Source organism: Pseudochaenichthys georgianus, chromosome 10 (assembly GCF_902827115.2).
Source record: "Pseudochaenichthys georgianus chromosome 10, fPseGeo1.2, whole genome shotgun sequence".
NCBI classification, from domain to species: Eukaryota; Metazoa; Chordata; class Actinopteri; order Perciformes; family Channichthyidae; genus Pseudochaenichthys; species Pseudochaenichthys georgianus.
This window is the reverse complement of record NC_047512.1, coordinates 25,075,637-25,098,324: the sequence shown is the minus strand read 5'-3', so window position 1 is coordinate 25,098,324 and position 22,688 is coordinate 25,075,637. Positions and strand designations below refer to the sequence as shown.

Here is a 22,688-nt window from a genome sequence, read left to right as displayed (position 1 = left end):
TCAGCGTGGCCTGTGAGAGGGGCTACCTGAGCCGGACTTAGGAGCACCAGGTGACATGGGCCAGGAGCGCTCCAGCACCTTGGATGAAAGGTCGTTGTTATGGGTCTACATCCCACCACCTGGGCCATTTCAGCACCCGAGAGGGACTTCTGGTCTCTTGGCTTTCACCTACAGTATGCCTTGTTCCTGGTTCAGGGAGGAGATGCGGACATCATTTCCCATGTCTGATAGCCATCTGCTCCCTCTCTCAGGTTCTCAATAGCATACTCTTCTTAGCCTGATCAAGGCCTTCTGCACCAATTACACATCAGAGTCCTCCCCACTATGATGATTAGCCTGAAATAGAGACTTATCAGGTTGTCAGTGCAGGTCCTGACTGCAAGCTTTCATGTAAAATCGTATCTGGCCCAACGTATTGTAAAGGCACTATAAAAATGTACAAAGGAAATTAAAACAATTCCTCTGAAGGAGAAAATACATATTACAATTTGAATGTTAGGATGATTGTGTGTCCTCTAAAATAAATTAAATAATTGTAATCTTATAGTTATTTATTGCGTTACCTCTGAAAGAAAAACAAGACTTAAAATCTTAAGGTTATTGATTGAATAACTCATTTTCAACATGTCAAACATATTAGACATTAAGTGCCATCACAACATCTTGAAAGTCAAAAAGTGGAATTAACATCGAGAGTACTTTCCCACCTGAAAACCCCTAAATCCGCCCATGGGAAAACTGGGAGGATATATGTCAGCGGGTGCGCGCGTGTGCGCGTTCCCGATGGACTGTGGAAGTTTCCCTGCAAGTTGAGAAAGACAAGAGGACTGCAGCGAGTGGAGCGGCTCAAATCCCCGGGATAAAGGACATAAGGGAAACAAAAACCTGGGATTGAAGCGTAGATGTACCAGTGTGCTGTAGGCTACAATAAAGAAAAAACGCGAGCTGTTGTTGGTGTGTGCGGGGTTACCTCGCGGAAGTGCAGCCGTTAACGGCAGGTAAGTGACATAACTTGATTGGATTTACCTTAAACTGAGGGATGAGATTTACTCACAATGATTTGACAATTTTTAGACATTATTTGTAATGTGAGGTAAACCTAAAATGCGCGGGTAGTACACACTGGGAACACCGGTTTTGTAAGCATAAACCAAACGTCAACAATAAAAAATGTCATTTAATTAAAAGTTATATATTACGTTAATTTTGCATTTTTGTTTGATTGATATCTTGCTTTCTCCGGAACTATTTATCCGTAGTATTGGCTGTTAAGTAACACGATTTATCAAATGATTTCTCGCTTGTCAAGATAAAGATCTCATTAAATGATGGAGGGTGAGATCGGGGGGCGGGGGGCGGGGGGGTTTGCAGCGCGCTCGTGCGGCGCTCGTTGGAACTGCTCTACAATCACGCGCATCACTGAAAAGTTTCCCAAAAGCTGTGATTTTGTGATTCATGTTAAAAGCGCAAGAGATGACGAGAAGTCAGGATGTGTTTTTGGCCAAATGCTTCGCCATGTGATGATTAAAGACTTTTGCTTGTCGCAGACACTGAAACATCAGTCATGAGTGAGTCATGCATCACTAATCCGCTTTTAAACTTGCTGGAGCAAGTGTGTGCAACCAGCTTTTCAGATGTTAACATCCCATAAGGAGGAAAGGACACTAAAAGTAAACATTTTATTTTTGATGTTGTAGACCCTCTATTTCTCATGTTTGTGGTTAAACTGAGCATCTTACCTCGCCTGTGGTGTCTCCATGTTTCTAATTAGAAGGGAGAGGAGTATGTGCATGCAGTGAGGTGAAACTGAACAGGATGGGACAAGCTGTTCAAAGAGGGGGAGAGCTCATCTTGCTCCGTTAGTACTTTCCCCAAAACTCCTTGAACTTGATGGTTGAACCAGGGGTTACATTTTGAGTTGCAAACTACTTGTTAGATCAGTCAATTCACTGGAGTTATGCTAATGAAAGGAGAAGTGAGGCCAAGTGTCAGACAAGCTCATGAAGTCATCAGCCTCAGTTAAAGAAGCTGTTACAAACTGATATCCTGTGGCTCTCAGTGTTCAATAATGTCTGTTGTGTTGTCTTGTTTCCCAGGCTGGAACTATTGATGGACCTTAGAACTGGAGCTAACTGGAATTTGGAAAATACGTCACTGACTTTCTGAACAGAGGCTACTCATCCGCTATAACCCCCCCTCTCTCAAACCCTCACAGCCTCTATGCTCATCAACCTGACTGTGGCTAGCAAGGAATCTCGTGCCTTTCATGGAACACAGCCTGCCTTTCCCGCCATTGCCCCTGACACTGTGGAAGTGACAGCCATGGAGTCACATCCGGTGCTGATGACCCCTCAACCGCCTCCCCTGGCACCTCCACCTCCTCCTCCTCCTCCTCCACCACCACCTCTACCTGAATCTTCCTCGCCTTTCAGCCGGGAAGACAGTGCCCGTCGGAGTCGCCTGAGGAAGCTGAACTGGGATCGTATCCCCAAAGAGAAGGTGGAGGGGAGGAAGAGTGTGTGGAACGGGGCGGCCCCGGGAGAGGACGAGATCCCCATAGACCTCCACTCTCTGGACGAGCTGTTTGGTCAGAAGGAGAGTAAGCCTCAGGACAGAACGAGCACCCTGAGGCGCCGGTCCACTCTGCTGCGCTGCAGATCGCCCCAGGACAGCACGGAGGAGGTGAGATCAATAGGATGGCAGTGATATGTTTCAGCCATGTTGAAAGATAGTGAGATTATGGGCGGTTTTCTTACATTTATTTGTGTCCTTTGCCTCTTCAGATCTCCCTGCTTGATTCCAAACGCAGTATGAACATTGGAATATTTCTACGCCAGTTCAAGACGTAAGCTTCTTTATTCTAAACTAGAGCTGAAAGAGTTTTAAAGCAACAATGCCAACATGTGCTTCTCAAATGTGAAGGTGCTCTTCACTGTTTTGTATCATTGTAAATGTGAACATCTTTAGTTCTGGGCTCTTGATTAGACCAACTAAGACATTTGAAGATGTCATTTGCTAAAAAACATACATTTTTGTTCAACCTTTCTAATTGGATTGATACATTAAGACAATCACAAGAATAATTGATTGTTAAATGATTGTAAACACCAGCCCTAATCCTTACAACGTGCTGCACTTGAACAGTTTCAGCTTTTTATGTCTACATTTGCTGAGGGTCATATAAGTCAAAGTTGTAGAGGCAGGAAACAGAAGTGTGTACAACAGCACCCTGGGGAGCAGTACTTCTCTTGAGCTGAACTGAAGTGGGTGGCCATATATCAATGATGAGTGTCAGTCAGTGTTTGTCAGAAGTGTGAAGTCTCCTCAGAGAGGATGTCTGCTGTCAGGGAGAGGACACGGGACAGGTGCGGGGGAGGGTACAACTGAGCAGCAGGACCGTCTGTATAGGGTGGGGGGGTAAGTGACTGGGTAAAGCCTTGTGGAGTTAGTGTTGACACCTGCTGATACCCTTAAAGAGTGTTTTATGTTAAAACTACGCCCTACAGCGCGACCCCACTCGTGGCTTGTCCTATTCACCATAACTCTAAAGCCTGTTTAACATGCCTGTCTGACTCAAACAATAGATGCCCTTCTGGAAATTAATATGGCTTTTACATTTTTCACTAATACTTACATGCAGTTTAATACCCAAAGTTTCCTTATTATATTTTGATGTTGAAACTCCTGACATTATACAACATTTACAGGTAAATACAATGACTTGGAGAAGAAGAGCTGAGTTGCCATATTGTCCCGCCTCGACGTGTGCGTAAATTGTTAACGGACTCAACTTCAGAGCGGCTCTTTTCTAGACCAGATCTGTCAAGACTTGTAGGGAAAGCCATTATGTGTAAAGAAGCTCTTGTGTACACAAACATTTGTCTTGTCGGGAGATTATTTGCCTGCTGTTTTAGGCAGACAGAGCTACTGTTGAGTTGTGGGTGTAGTTTACACAAAGTATGGTTTTGTATTTTCAGTGTCTGGGTATTCACTGGGATACCTTTTTTATCCTATTTTTATTTGCTGTTTCACTCAGAATTTTGCTTTCAATAGTTTTCAACTAGTTGGGACAGATTACGTACAATAATAGTGTAGGGCTCTTGTACAATAAATAATGTCTTTGTGTGTACACCTGGTGGTGTCAAAGTATTTTCAAATGGAAGTGAATATTGAGCTATAAATGAGGAGAGAAAGCCAAACACATAATGGAGTATAGGCATGTGTGATGGGCTGAAAATGAGGGGGAGGGGGTAATGGAAAACCTCTGAACAGATGTGTCACTCAGTCAGAAAAAGTAAGGTCAATCAGTCAGTTAGTTCAGTTTCTAGCCACATCCCAAGGCCTTTCAAACGTTTTCCTGCATGTCTGCTTTTTATTTGCCCAGTGGATTTGCCACTTTGTCGCCAGTGTGGCGTCAACCAACCGTCTCTCCCCACTACTAACTGATAAGAACGGGATAAGCCACAACACTGTGGTCAAGGAAAAACAAAGGGCTGATAGTGCCGGCAACATTAGTTTTCTGGGGAGGTGTCCTGAGAAAACCACGAGTATCAATGATGTCATTCCAAAAACATGTCTTTTGTAATTTTTCCACAGGCCTGCGAAGGAGATAGTTGAGGATATTAGGCATGGTGTGGGGGATCGCTACGGAGCAGAGAAGCTCGCAGAGCTCTGCAAATTGCTGCCTGACAACGAGGAGGTAAAGTGCCTCTTTCGGCATACAAATGTAACAGTGACTCCCCTCCCCTCCCTCTTCTCTTACACATCATCTGGCTCTGGTTAGAATGATCAAAAGTTAGCCATTACACCATGTCGTATGATGTGGTCTGTTTCCGGAGAAGGATCGCGCTGAAAGATATTAGAATTGACTGTTAACGGCATGTTGGTTATTTCAATGGAAGCTGCCTCCCTGATGTGACTGTGCATCTGTTCTTTCTCTCTCAGGAGTCCCGCCTGAGGAGGTTCAGTGGGGAGCGGAGCTGGCTTGGAGAGACTGATCTTTTTCTGCTGCTGTTAGTGGAAGTTCCCAGGTACACCCCTTGTCCTAGATTGGATCAAATGACCACACGTACCATCAATACTTTCCATCTTTTCTTTAGCATTAAAAACCTGTTTATTTGTGTGACACTTATCCTGCTGACGTGCTTCACTTTGTGATGACGTGTGCTTGTTTAACTGATGATTGATCAGGAGTGCCTTTTTGTTTCATCATCACTCACCCTGCCCTGTCCTTTCTTCCGTCAATCCGCCCCCCTCCTTTCTCTTCCATTAGTTTTCGGCTGCGTCTGGATGCTATGATCCTGCAACAAGAGTTTGACCCTGCTGTGACCTCTCTGTGTGTGGCAGCCAGATGTCTGAGGGAGGCGGCCAGAGGTAAAGTTAACAGCAGGGAGTTGTGTACACCACCATAAAGACTTCATTAACAGCTCCTATTTACGGCTCCCTTTTTCAAATACTCCTATTTAGATGAAAGTAACGTTTTATACCCTGATTGTAATTAAGAATAGTTTCATAATTAAGGAGAAACCTGCTATCAGTGATATCTTTGTATAGAAGTTTAGTACACTTGTATTCCAAACAAAGTTGCTGACTACTTGTAAGGACTTGACGCCAGTTGCATACACACTCATCCTCATTATTCCCCAACCTTGAGGCAAAATATTGAATCCCTGTCTTCTTGTCTAGAACTGCTGAGCTGTCCTGAATTACACTCCATCCTTCGTTTGGTGCTGAAGGCGGGGAACTACATGAACGCTGTGAGTGCTTCTTTATTTAGTTTCTTTCCTTTTCTTTAGCCCGACAAAGAGGATCGGTTCTTTTATCTGTGTATAATACACCAGTCGCTGGGGTCTGGGTGTGTGTTCAGGGGCGTCACTCTGACTGCGCACCTGGTTTTTGTATCCTTGTTTGTTTTAAGTTGTCACATGTTGTGTGTGTTATTCTGACCTTGAATGTGGCCTCTCAGGGTGGATATGCAGGGAACGCCGCTGGTTTCCGGATTTCATCGCTGCTCAAACTGGCCGACACCAAAGCTAACAAGCCGGGCATGAATCTGCTGCATTTTGTAGCAATGGTAAGAACAGTAAAAGGACATCCTTTTATCAAAACTTAAACATTAGTCTTTATATTGTGTGTAAGGGTATTTGTGAAATGGTGGACAGTAAGAATGTGTAAATATTTCTTGTAGAAAACAATCTTCTCTGACCCTAAAATGTATAGAGACCAGTAGCTTCTCAAGCCAGGCTGCTCCGCCAAGCATATGATTTTGTCAACATAGCAAATTACGCGTTGAATCTTTTGAAACAATAGCTGGATAATTATTTGTGTTTGTCTCCGCAGGAAGCTGTGAAAAAGGACCAGAGTTTACTGTCATTTCCTAGCCAAATAGGCCATGTTGGCTCCGCCTCCAGGTCAGTCTCTTCCCAAAACTCAGATCTTACAAGGACTGTCGCTGTCTATACAAGCTTACTAACAACCCGGGAGACTGATAAAACAAACATAATGAAAAATCTGTTTCATTCTAGTATCAGAACAAGGCACCCAGCTCTTAGCGATAGCTAGCTGCATTGAGAGAAAGTGGGTCACGACACGACCCAATTTATAAGCTCTGCAGTCGAGTTTATCTCCATGGTGTTAAGGAATGAGCATCGTTATTCTACTTTAAAAGTAAAGATAACACGCATGCTATTGCAATCATTTAAACATTTTAAAGTATTCCTGGACACTTTGTTCCAATTATATTCATTTATAACCAATTTTGGGGTATTTTTTTATCAATTTCTGCTATTGCATAATATTAGTTATAAAAGCCTTTCCTACTATAAAATGCACACAGCTATCTCTATACAGATCTTATAATAATAACTTTATATGTTATGCCATCTACTTCTCTGCAGGTTAAGTGAGGGGTCTGTGCTTGAGGAGTTAACTAAGCTAAAAAGCAGAGTGGTGGCCCTCAAGGCAAACATCCAGACTGAGGCGGAGATCCAGCTGCATACACAACATTTCCTAGAGGTATGACATAATGACATCATCTTTTAAAAGTTGTTCTGATGGCTTGTTTCTTGCCATGACTGTGTAAACTTTGTGTGCAGGTAGCTGAGGAGCGTTTGAAGGAGGTCGAGGATGAGGTAGAGGGCATGAGGATGTCTAGTCAGGCTCTGGTGGAGTTCTTCTGTGAAGATGACAGCACTTTCAAACTGGAGGAGGCCTGCAGGGTCTTCAATTCGTTTTGCCTCCGCTTCCAAAGATCTGTCCAGGTTAGATATTTTTTTAAACATATATATTCTCAAAAATAGTATTGATTTAACTCTAGTGGTCACTGAAAAATGAATGTTTCTTTTCATTTTCAACAGGAGAATTCCGAACGGGAGCTGAAGGAGCAGAAACGTTTGGATCGTCAACGTGAGATCGGGGAAAAGCGTCGCTCTGTGGCTGTTTGTACGGGGCTGGACCTGAGCCTCAGCCTCGCCAAAGAGCCTCAGAGTCAGGAGAACCAAGATGAGCTGGAGAAGCTGCTGGAGAAGAACTTGAGCTACAGTTGGAGTCGACGTAGCCTGAGAAGCTCCGAGTCCCGTAAACACTCCCATCACTTCCACAACGATAACCATCAACATAATATTGCCACACTCAAGGGCTTCCCTGAGCTGGGCAGCAGTCCTACGTCGACCAGTTATCACTCCAACAGTTCCTCTGACCACGAGACCACCACTGTGCTTTGTAGCTCCCCGGAGACTGACGGATTGTGTTCTCCAATCGACCAAGAACCTGTTTTGGGGAGAGGAAGCAGGTCCCAGCACAGCCGAGCAACAACCCGAAGCGTGGAAGCTGTTCAGGACTCGCACATTGCCATTTTTAGCCACTCTCAGCATGGACCTGGCTTCACAGCCAAGCAGCACAGGCCTGAAAGCAGTTCTTATGTGCTGCAAGGCCAATCGAAGACAACAGTACTTGAAAAAGAAGCTGAGATTTCACATGAACATGTTGTTTCAATGACCACTGAATCTTCACCGACCTCCTTCTCAAACACTGCGGCGATACCCGCTGATAAACCTGCCCCTTGTGTTAAATACCAGTCCCCCACTCATGGGCATAGGTTTGGCCTGCCAGCAACAGAGAATACTCGCCCAGTTCAGAGTAAACCTAATGACTCTTTTGTTGAGTCTGTACAACACTCTCTTCTTCAAAATAGAATACTTTCTCACGGTGACAACAGGAGAAGGTCATTCAAGTACCAGAGAACTGAGAGCCAATCACAATCATCTGTAAATGCTCCAGAGAGGGTGCAGTCAAAACCACAGGCGGGAGAGACACCAACTGTGACAACGAGTGCTGTGACGCCTTTGCCTGAGGTAGGTTTAACAAAAAACATTAACTCAGAAGTGGCATCAACACCTGTAGAGGAGAACTGGATTCCATCAGGTCTACCAGAGTTCAACCAATCACAGCGAGAGGTGATCTGCAACTTGCCAAGTCCTGAGAGGGAGACAGCAAAGCCTTACTCCCGTGTCGGTGAAACACTGGAGTGCCACACACTGGTGAAAGGCCTCCGATCCTATGATGCCTTGTCACCCCCGACCTCCCCACTCCCACGACCCGCGCCGAGCCTGTGCTCCAAGTGGAGGAAAGAGAGGGAGGGCGACCTCCGAGCGGGGACAACTCCAGGGTCTCCTACATCAAAGGAGGAGGCTCGCACCGTGAAGGTCCCCGTGCGTAGTGGAATAGGGGCCAAAAGAGGACTTGTGTCACGTGCAGGACCTTCCAATGGCACAGGCATTCCCAGGGTGCGCTCCAAAACTGAGCCTTCAAATGGGGCCCCGACCCCCCCTAACACGCCCACGCCCAGCCGGCTGTCCAGTCCTCGCAGCTTATCAATGCGCTCTTCTCCTATCACTCGGCCTGCCGCTGTTCAGACAGAAGTGAAACGCAGTAAAAGCACACGGGAGAGAACTGTAAGTGAGACACAGACTCCAGGTAAGCCAACCTTAACCCGCAGGACTTCAGACAGATCTGTACCCGAGAAGGGCTCAGACAGCACGCAGACAGAATTTGTCAGAGGAACCCCTCTCCGTGTGTCCAAACGAGTCGCTCCAAACTCTGAGGCTCAGACGCCCTCCCAGACTCGCACTGCCCACAGCCCTTCCTCTGTCACGGCAAAGACCATACGCACAGCTGTCATATCTGCCGCCCAAAACAAAACCGCCAAGACGACGAGCACAAGCCCCTCCCCTGTGAGCCCTAAAGCCCCTGCAACTTCACGGATACCTGGACCCAAAATGCCCCGAGCTACTGCAGCCTCGCCGCAGTGGAGGTGATGGGAGTGAATACACTATCATGCCTTTATGGATGTCAGTCTGATATAAACATGTGATGTTATTCAAGTGGGCATCATCAGCTTTCTGGTCTTAAGCATCTCTGAGTTTTCTATATTCAATTTTTATGAAATGTGTATGTAGATGAGAGGGAGCTGCACTGGTTGCTTTGGGGAACATTCATCTGATGTGCTTCACCTTATAGCAGAATAAATCCTACCTCTTATGTAACCTATTTGTGTCCTTTGCAGGCGATAGGACACCACAAGACCCCTATCTTAAATATATAGAAAAGCAGAAAGACAGCCAAGTGACATCACTCTGTGCCTATAGTTATTTTGAAAACTGTTAGAAACAAGTAGTTTTGTCTTAAAGTTTTGAATACTGTGACCGCTCCTTCAAGTGATTGTTGTTAATTCCCACTTGGCTGTCGTACAGTGCAGCTGAACTCGGTACAATATTGAACTGTTTATCCTCTTGTTGAGGCCACATTGTTCTGATGCACTTTACAAACTAAAGAAGAGGCCATGGGGGGATGGTTACTGTAATGTTTGTCCTTTTTTTTATTATGTATCAAAAGATTCTATAACTTTATTGAATAGCATTTGTTGTTATTCACTGTATTATTTGGATTTCTAAAAAACGAAAACACGAATAAAGACTGTGTACTGAATAGTAGTTTCTAATCAATTGCAAAGGCACTCATCAGTTGAATTAAACCGTACTTGTGTTGATGTAATGTAACATCTGTTCCTTAGGTTTTGATTCAAATGAGAGCTTTCACTCTCAAGGTATACACTCCTTAACTTCTGCTCTTGCGTCTTCTCAACGTCTTCTAGTCACACTTCTTCTTCTCTCCCCCTCTCGTCTGAACTCCCACTTGCTGCATCTCTTGACACGGTCACCCCCATCTCTGTCAGTGGCTGTTGTCATGGAAATGCTACAGACGTCCCAGGGAATCTGCTGGCAGAATAGTGGGGTGCAAGGGTTGGGGTGGAGGGTGACTGTGGGTGTAGGGTCCCAGTGGGAATGCTCTCTTTATAGGGCTGCAGTGACGCCAGAACCTCTTGGGAAAGGCAATAAACCGGTGCCTCTTTGTTTTCTTGAGTGTCCGGTTGTCGGCCAGCGCTTGCCTCTTAACCTACCTCGGTGTATAGGGGTGACATCATCAACGGGTCTCCAGGGGTGCAGGACAGAGCAGTCTAAAGTGGTCTCTCTTTTAGCTACCTTCGTGTATTCTGCATTGATTTGAAAGCACGGGCCGAGTGAGAATAATGACTTGTCTGAAAGTGATATATGGGCTTTTAGACCAGTGTTCACCAAAATAGAGGATATGGTCCAGGTCACAGGATTGTTTTACAGCCTTTGTAAGTGAGGTATGTAAGCTTAAACCGTGACCCACTGGCGAGAATGGGGCAAGTTCAAGAGAAAGGTTAAAGTCTTTAAGAATCAATACATTTAGACTAATTTAATATGTTAACAGACTGGTAAAGTTAAGGAGCAGTATCCCTCACTTGCAGTCAAATTGTAGGTCTCAAACTAATTGAAAATAAAGTTTTCTGACAATATCTTTGAAGCCATTAGCAAAATAAATAATTGCCATTTGTTGAAGGAAAAAATATCCTTTTTTTATAAATCTGGCAGTTCGATGACTTTGAAGAGAGGAATAGATTTGTGGGTCACTTTTTTCAAAGTACATTTACTCAAGTCCTCTACTACAGTTTTGAAATACAATTGTTGAGTATTTCCATTTTTAGCAACTCAGTTTATTACCAAGTAGGTTTACAAAGAATTTGCTTTGGTCTTAAGCAGAAACACATACATTATTTGTTTTACAATTCTATATTATATATAGAATAGAAACAATCATAAATATGTTATATATTTGCTGGTTAAGATTTTCTACAGAAAATATAAAATCATAGAAAATATTAAGCACTGCTACAGCTATATCAAACGTTTAACATTAACATGCCCATTAATGTAACAGCAAATAAAAGGTGCTATTCTGTGTCAGTTCTCCTTTTTCTTTTGTTTCTAATTAGATCAGGATGTATAAAAAGCTATCCTGTTCTGACTCTATTTTCAGTCACCACTCACCACACTTGCAATTACAGCCCGATTTTAAATTCGAGTTAGGTGCTAAAAACAGTGCTGGGCTCTATGCATCCATATGTTATATGTAAAAGGGAAAATCAAAAGAGAGCATAACGGCTCTACAACGCCATCTAGTGTCACGGAAACAACTGTCACCAGTAAAACTGCAACTACCAAACTGCATTGCTTCCGTACGTCGATTTTTACGTAATGGACAGCTCCCCGGATGCGGCTGTGATTGACTATACCAGGCAAAAAGAGATCGAAAGCCAAGTGGCGGTAAGTCACAAAATCCTTTAAATTTCGCTGTTACAGAAAGTTACTACGCCTCAGATATATATTAGAACAGAAAACTATTTTTAGAGAAACTTGTGGGAAGTTATCGGGCCAGACGAAGACCTTTTGAAGAAGTAGCTTGCAAATAAACTTCCAACTTGTTTGCTAACTAGCTAGCTTGTTAGCGGCTAAATGTGCTAGTTCCTTAGCTTGATGCTAGCCACCGGGGGAACGCCTAGTATCATAGGCGAGCAGTGTAAAGTAATAAACACGTTAAATAAGCTCCTTACTGAGATAAACTCGTTGTCCCTTGTTCGAGGAGTGTAGTTAACGAAGCTATGTAAACTTTCCAAACTTTATTTATTAGCAGACGTCTGAAATGTTAGCTATCCCATGTTACGTTAATTACGTCGATGAGCTAACGTTCGCGGTGGTTAGCTCCTCTGCTAATAGTGTAAACTCTATTCCTGTAAAACTGCTGCCTTAAAGTTACTTCCCGGTCCTTTTACCCTTTGTCATTTCATGATTGATGATCGCCCCTCTTATCACTGCTATTAAAAAGCCTGTATTGGCCTCTCAAGTCATAAAGATTGTAATAAATAGTCACCCAGGTGTGCTTTTTCTGTTGTCAGGTGCTGCAGCCCCAGTGGTCGTAGGCAGGATGCAGACCATAAAGTGTGTGGTGGTGGGTGACGGGGCAGTCGGTAAAACCTGCCTGCTCATCTCTTATACCACCAATGCCTTCCCCGAAGAGTACATTCCCACCGTGTTTGACAACTACAGCGCTCAGATGAGCGTAGACGGCCGCACTGTCAGCCTCAACTTGTGGGACACAGCGGGCCAGGAGGAGTATGACCGCCTGCGCACACTCTCTTATCCCCAGACCAATGTTTTTATCATCTGCTTTTCAATTGGCAGCCCCTCTTCCCATGCCAATGTCAGGCACAAGTGGCACCCTGAGGTGTCCCACCACTGCCCTAACGTACCCATCATGCTGGTGGGCACCAAGAGGGATCTGAGGGGCGATGCCGAAACGGTGAAGAAGCTGAAGGAGCAGGGCCTGGCTCCTACCACCCAGCAGCAGGGAAACGCCCTGGCCAAGCAGATTGGGGCTGTTAAATACATGGAGTGTTCTGCTCTGCTGCAGGATGGTGTCAGGGAGGTGTTTGCTGAAGCTGTGAGGGCAGTGTTGTATCCAGTCACGAAAAAGAACCCGAAAAAGTGTGTGCTGTTGTAATAAATGGTTCCCAGATTTGGACTGTAGAGAGGGATGATGAAGATCCACAGGAGCAAAGGAAGGATGAGGAAATGAACGTCGTCACCTGTCTGCCTCCATACCACGCCTGGCAGTTTAGACTTTGTTTTCAACTCCTCTGTTATTCTTCTCTTCCTTATTCATCTCCTGGAGGGTTTCACTCCGTTGTCATCATCACCAAAGTGACTATGCCAGAATGGGGGCAACAGACCGAATCTCCTATTTTTCTTACAATTTTAACTTTTGATATTTACACTTTTCTCCAATTTTACATCTGTTCTAGATTTATAGCTTCTCTGCTTTGCCTTGTAAAATACTGATCATGGTTGTTTCAAGCCATAATAACATCCAAACCAACCAACCAAGCTACCCTGTTTGACTGGAGAGAAGAGATCTGCCTTTTGTTTTAGGTGGAGAAATAATGACTACCTCATACTCTCACCTAGGTTGCATCTCACGAGTCTCAAGCAATGTCACCAACAAAATGCTTGCATATTTAGATGTAATGAGTAGAGGGTGAACACGTTTTAATTTCAAGCAGCTTGAGTCCAGAAATAGTGTGATGACTCCTGGACAATTGCCAGTACCCCTTGACCAATATGTACAGATTAGAGGTTAAATTCTGGAGCTGCAGTTCCCTCTTGTGCTCAGTCTGGCATGTTGGAGCTGTTTTGGCAGGCTGCCCTTCCACCCTCTTGCACTGCTCTCTCACTGCCATGCATGGAAGAGTCAGTAGGCCTTTGAAGATAAGCTGTACCCATTGAAAGCAGCCAACCATTTGCCCTCTTCAGTAATAGAGGAGCAGGTGTCATAAGGCCTCTGCCAAATTAACCCACATTGGTACAGGATTTTTCAACCTGGCATATCAGGGAGTCAGGTTGTAGTACAGCTTCTCTGTCTCCATCCCAACTCTTGAGCCTCACACAGAGTGCCATTAAAACATGCCTAAGAATTCCTTTTTGACCGAGTGGGTCAAAGAGACTGTATTTTGTCTAATTATGTTGAATTTACTTTGTAAATGATTTTTTTTCTCAAGTGTTTTTAACCCACGAGTGCGGTTATGGCCAAAGTTGAATATATATTTTTTGTAATAGCTTATGTTTATTTGATCAGTATGATGTTTGTGTGTAGTTAATACTCATATTTGATAAACCACATCTCCATAATGCTCCCTTCGTCATTTACATTATAGCCTTACATTTAAGGTCAACAGACTTATGACCACTTCCTAATTAATTCAGTACAGCATATAATAACTGAATATGTTTTAACTGGCTTAGCTAGGCGTTATACACCAGCCTTTTTCACTATATTGTTTTGGTTGGTCAATAATGACTTCATCTGGGAAGAAGCAACGCATTGTAGCTGCCTTGTTGATTCTTCTACCATTTACCAGAAGTTTATCCACAATACTTATGGAGCCTTTTATTTGGTCAGGTGCCTTATCCAAACCAAAGACCATAGTCGTGCTCCTTTTCTACCCAAAGCTTAAAGTTCCATGGTGCCACACAACCTTTCCAATCCAGGTTGAACCACCTCTGGGTTTCATTTTTGTAATTTAAAAAAGCTTTCTGCCAGTAAACACATTCTTCCTGCAGCCCTCTTTGTAAGACACAGGTGCTAAACTGACATCTCACTCTGCAAGTCTATGCATTTGTGAAACAGAGAGCTGGATGCTCTTACGGAATGTGGTTTACATCCCTGCATAGCGTACCGCAAGTGAGGGCAAGGCACAAGCACAACCTGCACATTCGGTTAGCAAGAGCTGCGTTGGTGGAACGTGCCTTGCCACATCTGAAGATTTGTATACATATTATAATCTATTTTTTTAGTAATGACTGGTTGCTCCTTTGTGCTTTCAGCTGCCAGTAATAACAGTAACCCTTTTACTGAAGTTATTTTCCTTTTCTCACTCGAGCTGGGTGAATAATAAGTAAACATTTATTGTGGCCTGTAAAGTCTAAATTAACAGAAGACGCGACACGAGCAGTAGATGTGTTTAACAACGGTGATGCGGTTTGAGATCTGCCAAAGGATGTTTGAGAATGTCCCAGATCTGTGTGTGGAGGGTTGAACGTAAGTGCACAATATGTCAACCTGTCGATTGTGGTGAGCTTGTTTCTTTGTCCTGATTTCACTCGGATGATGCTGTTGAAGTGGAACGTACACCTGTGGGCTCCCTTCTGTGAGCTGTATGCTACCGTGTGCGTGGTACTACGCTTTTACACTGGGAACTTGATTTGTAGAAATCTGTTTGTAATTGTTTTATATATAACAAAAGCATATTTGTATAAATGAACTAACAGTGAAATGATTTTTAAATTATGCCAAATAAAATGGTGGTTAAAACCAGACAACTACTTATTATTTCCCCTTATTGATTTGTGACTTTAAGTGCTTCTTGTATTACACATTATTAGCACATTACCGCATAGCCCTATGGTAATAATGAAAGAGGGAAGTCATGCTGAGTCACACATTTTCTCACAGCTGCTTGTATTTTCAGCTCAGGAAACCACACCACTTTCCTGTAACATACTTCATTTTCATGTAAATGTCATTTCAATTACCATGTCTGGACACTAGATGGACACAGCCCTCTTGCTCAGCTCCATAGAATCCAGAATGAGTGCCATTCTTCATGGCCTGTTTTTTAATTTCTATACATTTGGAGTTAATGGTCTATACCCATCCAGTTTTCAGGGCCATCATTCAATTGAAGAGACACCCACAAGTTTAATCAGTTGCTGGAGCTTAAAAAGCTGACGTGCTCTCGCTCTGAAAAATGCCCTTGACCTTTATGGGCGGTGGCTCTTGACATTTGACAGATGTGTTGAACTCCTCCAAAGGCTCATTATAACGTCACTGCAGCAACATTTAGAGCCGTTTCCTTTGCGGTTTGTCTATGTTTTACAATCAAGGCGACGCTGAGTGATATTTTACAGCCTGTAAAAGTTGTCACTGCTTATGTCAGGGCTTGATATATTGTTACTCTGCCAAGTATGAATTGCAGATGCTTTCAGGAGCCACAACTGAGAAGTGTGATGGTTAAGGCAGGCGGACGATGAGAGCTGGGTCGGTTGAGGTGATCCATTTGTAGGTCAGTGCACCGGACACATTTCAGTTCTCCTTCCCTTTCGCTAATTAAAGAGCCTCATTCTTTGCACAAGGATATTTGTAGGGGGCTTGATTAGATTTTTGATAATTTGGCCCAAATCAGAATTTTCCAGTTCTTCAAAACTGTCTGATTTGAGGCTGTAGTCATAGCGACAATGCCAAAAGCCCACCACAGTTAGTTTGATCACGATCAAGATCAAGTCTTTAAGCTATTAAATGAGTCAAGAAATGTACTATTGAAAGTCAGGTGGCATGTAACAATGGCATTTTGTTAAGAATGTGTCATTTGAATACTAAGATATAAACATTAATTTGCAGGTTTTTAATTATGATATTAAACTTTAGTTAACCTATGAAACACTAAACATGGAGGTTTCTCTAAGACCAAGGACATGTCATCTAATACAGAATGTTGTTTAGCTAAACTAGGCATTATAATAAATAATTCTGCTAAATTATTACATTGAGAACCTCACTAATCCAGCCTCATTATCACTCAAAGTTAGCTCATAATGAATAACTGTGGTGAGCAGGATTAACAGTAGAGAAACATCATGAAATTGTGCAAATTAAAGGAATACACATAATTAGACTCAAGTCCATGAGTGTTATGCCCTTGTGCTTCATAGGAGTCTTCCCTACACTCCAAACCTTTAACAAAATGCTGATTGTGCGTTTGAGTTTCTACTCTTATTTTTACTTCTTATTTCATATTAAAAGGACCACATTGTTCAAGATAACGTCATCCAGTACTCCACATTTTCATTCATCTGTTTGTGGCATCAAAACGAATGTGCGTTTTGTTTACGGTATGCTTTGTCCGATGGAAATGTAGATGTTTTTTCCTCAAGTCACAAAGCAAACCTTTCTTTTGAACGTATTAGAAGGTGAGAATTTCTCTGTGCTCCATCTTTGTCTGGTTGATAGAAATGTAAAGCTGAGGGTAAGAACACCAGCGGATATGCTTTCTGTGAGTCATCAGCATGAAGAGAGTGGGAGTGCTGCATGGCGTCCGCCGGGACCTTGATCTCAGCTCTGTCTATCGCTACTCAATCTCCCTTTATCTTTCCTCGCCCTCACTGTCCGTGTGATGATGTGCTGGGTGAAGCCGAAAGGCCAGGCAGCTCTCGGCACTACTCAGTCAAGTCACTGTGGAGATTCCTCTTCTTCTCCTTTTTTAAAGAAGGAAAGCAAAATAATCTAAGAGAAGGCCCGCAGCTACACCGAGACTGAGAAAGCTGCAGTTCTGCATTCAAATCAAACTGTTCCAGCAGCAGAGAGGGAACATGTGATTGTAAAGCAGGGGGGGTGAAGGCCGTGAGCTGTGTTCGCAACAAAATAGGAGTCAGAGCGTGGGAGAAAGAGAGACTTACTGCTGAGACTGTAACCGAAAGAAATAAGCATAGATACTAATTATGGAGAGAATGCTGTGGTCTTCAGAAGGAATGACAGTTTGGGAGAGATGGCAAAATGAATGGATAGGAAAAAGGACAAATGGGACTTGACTCTTCAGTCACAAGAACTAAGTATTTGGTTAAAATGCTCAGTTTGTAAGATTTGGGAGAATCTATTAGTAGAATTTAATTAAATTGATTGAGAATTGTTGGGTTTTCATAAGCTTAGGATGAGCTTACTAATATACCTGAACAAGGAGTGGGTCCTCTTCCACGGAGTCCGCAATGTTGCTATGTGCGGTTGCTAAAGTAGCTCAGAACAGACAGAGCTAACTCTGGCTCTAGATCGGGCCTTTCGAGTTTTATGTTATCTTACGGCCACCATAGATATCTGTCATATTTATAAAACTCTGTTCAGTCGCTGCTGTAAAGGCAAACAGCGACTAAACAGTATTACTTTTAAAGTTATTTTTTCATAATGATGGCCTCTGAGTGAGCGTTAGCATGGTTAAGCATTCTGCAGCTTGTTACCGCAACGGTGCTGCTAACTCCGAAACTGTCCTTACAATGGTGTAGTTTGAAAGTTTGGTCAATACACGTGTTTGTGAAACTCTTACTGGCTGTATCTGGCAGCAACCTGTTCGCTTTGCCTAAAGACTTGAAACTGCCTTAAAACCCCCCGGTTCACATTTCTTGTTTTACTCCTCAAACTGTTTTTTATTTGGATTTAACATTCAAGACATGGCGTGTTATTGAGTGAGGTTTAGAGGCACTTACAAAAATACTTGTTTATTTTACAGAGACAGACTGGCTGTTTCCAAACATGCTAAGATACCAAGCTGCTTGCTGGAAGCTCCACATTGAACACACAATGCCATAACACCAAGTATGAATCCTCTCATCTAAATCTCACCCAGAAATCAGATTAGCCTGTTCACTAAAATGTCAATACATTTCTTTCATTGAGCAGTTTATTTCATGTTAGCATCAGTATTGCCCACAGCTCTGGGGAGGGTGCTGAAATGTAGATCTGTATGCGCAGATTAACTATAGCCTAATGAGAGTGTAAAGAGAGACACTAACAGACAGAAGAACAGAGAGAAGAAAGGAACTCTGCTAAAGTACACATTTAGTTGGTTTGCAGCTTGGAGGTGGGACACTGCTGCCTGCGAATCACTGAAGTAACAGCCTTGGGAACAGAAAGTCCTCGAATGCCCTCTTCACATTCTTGCTGCTCTAACCCCTCCACTGGGAAAATCCAATGCAGAATGGAGCCAGGCTGATTAGATATCCCGTGTTATGAGCTATTGTTGATGCGCAATCCGTCTAAATCCACACGAGGCTGTTCACACGCTGTCATTCACTGATGTCTGTATCACCACAGTGGGGAGAGGCCAGATGGCAAGGGGTGCCAGAGCAAGTCAACTCTGACACTTTTGAGAAGCACGCTCACACCGCCGCAGGGTTGGAGTGATGAAGTGTGAAGAGAAAAAACAGGGGAGATCGTTGTGGAACAAGCCGTGGTTATCTTTAAGTGAAAGCAATCGATGATCTGAGTTTGAGTTTAGCGGTTCTTCATGAAGATTGGATAGGACATATCACTGGTCACACACAGGGAACCTTCTGCCCTTACCAATTACCAGCTATAACTTTGGTGTTATGCTCGGTCTGCAGCTGTCATAACTTTTAAACAACAAGACAGCATGAAACCAAACACTATTAAGATCAAGCAAGCCTCTCGTCCTTTCGTCCTCTCTCTGTCTTTGTTTTGCTTTTCGGTGTGCGTCAGTGTCAGCTATCCCCAGGATCTGTCAGCTAGAGAGCAGAACCTTTTCACAAACTTGTCAATTCAACTGGCCAGCCAAAAGGTCGCTCAGCAATATAGGCTGCCAATGTCGAGCGCTTGCCAACTCTGAGTACATCTGCAAACTCTCTGCCAGATGAGCAACCCAAATGGAAGGATGGAGCAATCAGACACGTTGCAGTGTTGATGCCTCATTGTAACAACACATACTGTACTCCAGCCATTAAGAGAGACAGCTGGTGTTTCTGGGACTGTGGCCTCCATTTGTCACGGCAGAACATCCTGTGCTGCCGTGATTACCGCTCTCCTGCAGTGCCAGGCCTGCTTTGAACTCACCTGTCTCTTCTTTGAGGAGCAGATTTCACCGTTCTGCTCACATCGTAGATTGTGGGGTTTAACCAGGTGGAAAAAAGCTTTCATGGGAAGAAGGGAGCTATTTTTCTTCCTATCTGGGCTTGGGTTTTTCTGTGGTCACAAGCAATCTCTTTTCACTACAGATCTCTGCTCTTTGAAATGCACTTTGGTGTCTCTCATTGGCTCGGTTTCATTTGTAAGGGTTTTGTTGTTATAGAGCAGTGGTCACCAACCTTTTTAAGCCCAAGATCACCGACCTCGGCCTAGGTAAAAGGCGAGATCTACCTATTGCAGAATTGAGTGAAAAAGACGGCCCAGACAGTGCTTCCAGTTTGAGGCCTTTTATATAGGCTAATTGCATCTGAATTACTGTTACAATGAAGGCTCCATAATCAGCTCACGGCTATAGGCAGGGGTAAAGTGCTATTTTTTATGAGTGGGGGGCGGACCTCACCTCCTCTAGGGAGGTCCGGGGGGATGCTCCCCCGGGAAGATTTTTTTTTTTAAATATTGAAGTTGAAAGCATCAACATGGTGCACTTTGAGAGCAACATGAAGAGATCTATGGATACCTCTCTCAGCACCCAGAAGAAACACAACTGGAAACAGATTTACTATTTCTTTATGGATATTTTACAAATCACTCCCCTTTTAAACTGTATTCTTGTTTTAACAGTGTGATCTCAAACCTGTTTTTCATTTATTCTCTTATTGTTTGTATAACTATAATGATCATGTGAAGGTGTGCCTCGGAAATAATCTTTTGAATAATTTGTGACAAAACCGTTCTAAACACTCAGAGTCATTTAGCTCACCTGAGCCCCTCAGTCTGACAGGGGAGGACTCTCCCCCAGCTTGTTGTAGAAAGAGCTCCTTATGTCCGTTAGTGCAGCTAGCTAACCAGATGCTAACATCACGGTCCCCGCTAGCACCGGTCTCTCTCTCTCTCTCTCTCTCTCTCTCTCTCTCTCTCTCTCTCTCTCTCTCTCTCTCTCTCTCTCTCTCTCTCTCTCTCTCTCTCTCTCTCTCTCTCTCTCTCTCTCTCTCTCCCTCTCTCCCTCTCTCTCCCTCTCTATCACACTAAATGAGCTATTGCCACACACACACACACACACACACACACACACACACACACACACACACACACACACACACACACACACACACACACACACACACACACACACACACACACACACACACACACACACACACACACACACACACACACACACACACACACACACACACAGAGCCGAGCTTGAATGACACAAGCACATGTGTATTTCCATACAACTCTCTGATTGGTCTGGTGACTTGCCTCTGTTGCATTCACTGAACACGGGAAATTGCATTCCTGCCGTCCTCTCTTGTGTCATGATGAGGTTCACGTAAAGCACGGTCAGTGGCGTTTCTAGATGTACAAAAGTGGTGGGGCACAACAAACTCAGATGTCTATATATAAGCTTCTGCAGTGAGGTTCATAGCTGGTGAGTCACTGGCTCTGGCTCTTCAGGTTTACAAAATATTATATTTTGACCTAAATCAAAATATAATATTATTTTCAAAAGCTTTTTTTGTCTGATGCTTCAATTAATTTTAAACAGACAATTCAACAGAAGGATACCCAAAACTTGTAATTTTATCATTTAAATATTGAATTGTTCTCTCTTAGTAAGATCCCATTTTCAATAAAATTGCAGTCTTACCTTGACATGAAGATGAAGTCCATTTGCCTATCCCTCTGGACAAACATCTCTATTACTTTTTTGTAAAAGTCCTCCTTATATGTAGTTCATAAATCTAATCTAATCAATAGATTTATGATTCGAAAATGATAAAAGTAGGGTAGACATGTGGATATTATCCGGCTGAACACAACGTGCATTTATCTAACAGGTACGTTTCCCACAGATCTTATTTTGAGCTATTTTCTAAAATCCTATGGAGAAATCTCATTGCTTTTAGGTCGAGGGAAGCCATGCGCAGTTTACTTCCGGGTTTTAGGACGCCTCACTGCAGCTCTCTCGTCTCCTCTTCACGCACCACACTTTTCGCGGCACACGTACTTACAGCCAATCAGCTCTGAATTATGTGAGATGACGTATGGTGGGGATGGCAGCTCTATGCCCCTCTGGTCATTATTTTTTTGCCACACACATTAAATAGGACAATACTCTGAGCATGCGCAGTGTAGTTTTTACAGTCACCATTGACTTGAACAGGGAGAGGGAGGGGCAGGATCGGGTTTTGTCCCACATGGCTCTAAACAGCTCAATAGGCAGTGGCACACACTGTAGACACTAATTAGAAGAACACAGACTAAAACAGCAATGTACAGAAGAATCAGATGATTAAACATGATTTTAAAATATATTTTATATATTTTTTTATTTTCATTATTTTTAATACTTTCTGCTGACACTAGGTGGGGCTGTGCCCCACCTGCCCCTAATGACCAGTCGCCACTGAGCACGGTTAATGTATTATATTATTGAGGTGTCTCAAATATACGTCAATCAAGTGGCACCTGCTAACGGGGTGGTGGATGATAAAAACGTATTTTTCAAACATTATTATTTTTATTTTATTTTTATTTCTTTTGTTACTTTTTTTTGTAACGGTCCGCGATCTACCCGCACCACACCACACTCGATCGACTGGTTGGCGACCACTGAGATCATACTGTTATGCCACTATCAGGTGCTATAATATGCAAAGGAAATATCCTCACAGTCCAAGAGGTAATCCAATTGGCGCATTCACACCTCATGTAGGGGAAAGCGGATTGGACTGTGTGTGTGTGTGTGTGTGTGTGTGTGTGTGTGTGTGTGTGTGTGTGTGTGTGTGTGTGTGTGTGTGTGTGTGTGTGTGTGTGTGTGTGTGTGTGTGTGTGTGTGTGTGTGTGTGTGTGTGTGTGTGTGCGTGCGTGCGTGCGTGCGTGCGTGCGTGCGTGCGTGCGTGCGTGCGTGCGTGCGTGCGTGCGTGCGTGCGTGCGTGCGTGCGTGCGTGAAATGTTTATGGATTACCTAGAGGTCAGCAACTAGACAGGGCACACGTCATTGCCATTGAGACTGTTGT

At 43.5% G+C, this 22,688-nt stretch overlaps 2 protein-coding genes across 2 annotated transcripts; both read left to right on the top strand.

Moving 5' to 3' along the window:
* The first annotated feature begins 798 nt into the window (after nucleotides 1–798).
* On the top strand, nucleotides 799–9,984 carry fhdc2 (FH2 domain containing 2). The gene is made up of 12 exons (XM_034092350.2): nucleotides 799–998; nucleotides 2,097–2,682; nucleotides 2,784–2,845; nucleotides 4,597–4,699; nucleotides 4,945–5,030; nucleotides 5,273–5,373; nucleotides 5,686–5,756; nucleotides 5,966–6,073; nucleotides 6,340–6,410; nucleotides 6,897–7,014; nucleotides 7,095–7,259; nucleotides 7,356–9,984. Exons 2-12 carry the CDS (start codon nucleotides 2,221–2,223, stop codon nucleotides 9,312–9,314), a joined length of 3,306 nt encoding a protein of 1,101 aa, XP_033948241.1. The 5' UTR covers nucleotides 799–998; nucleotides 2,097–2,220; the 3' UTR covers nucleotides 9,315–9,984.
* Nucleotides 9,985–11,601: 1,617 nt separating this feature from the next.
* rhogd (ras homolog gene family, member Gd) lies at nucleotides 11,602–15,296 on the top strand. The gene is made up of 2 exons (XM_034092351.2): nucleotides 11,602–11,687; nucleotides 12,317–15,296. Exon 2 carries the CDS (start codon nucleotides 12,346–12,348, stop codon nucleotides 12,919–12,921), a length of 576 nt encoding a protein of 191 aa, XP_033948242.1. The 5' UTR covers nucleotides 11,602–11,687; nucleotides 12,317–12,345; the 3' UTR covers nucleotides 12,922–15,296.
* The last annotated feature ends 7,392 nt before the right edge of the window (nucleotides 15,297–22,688 follow it).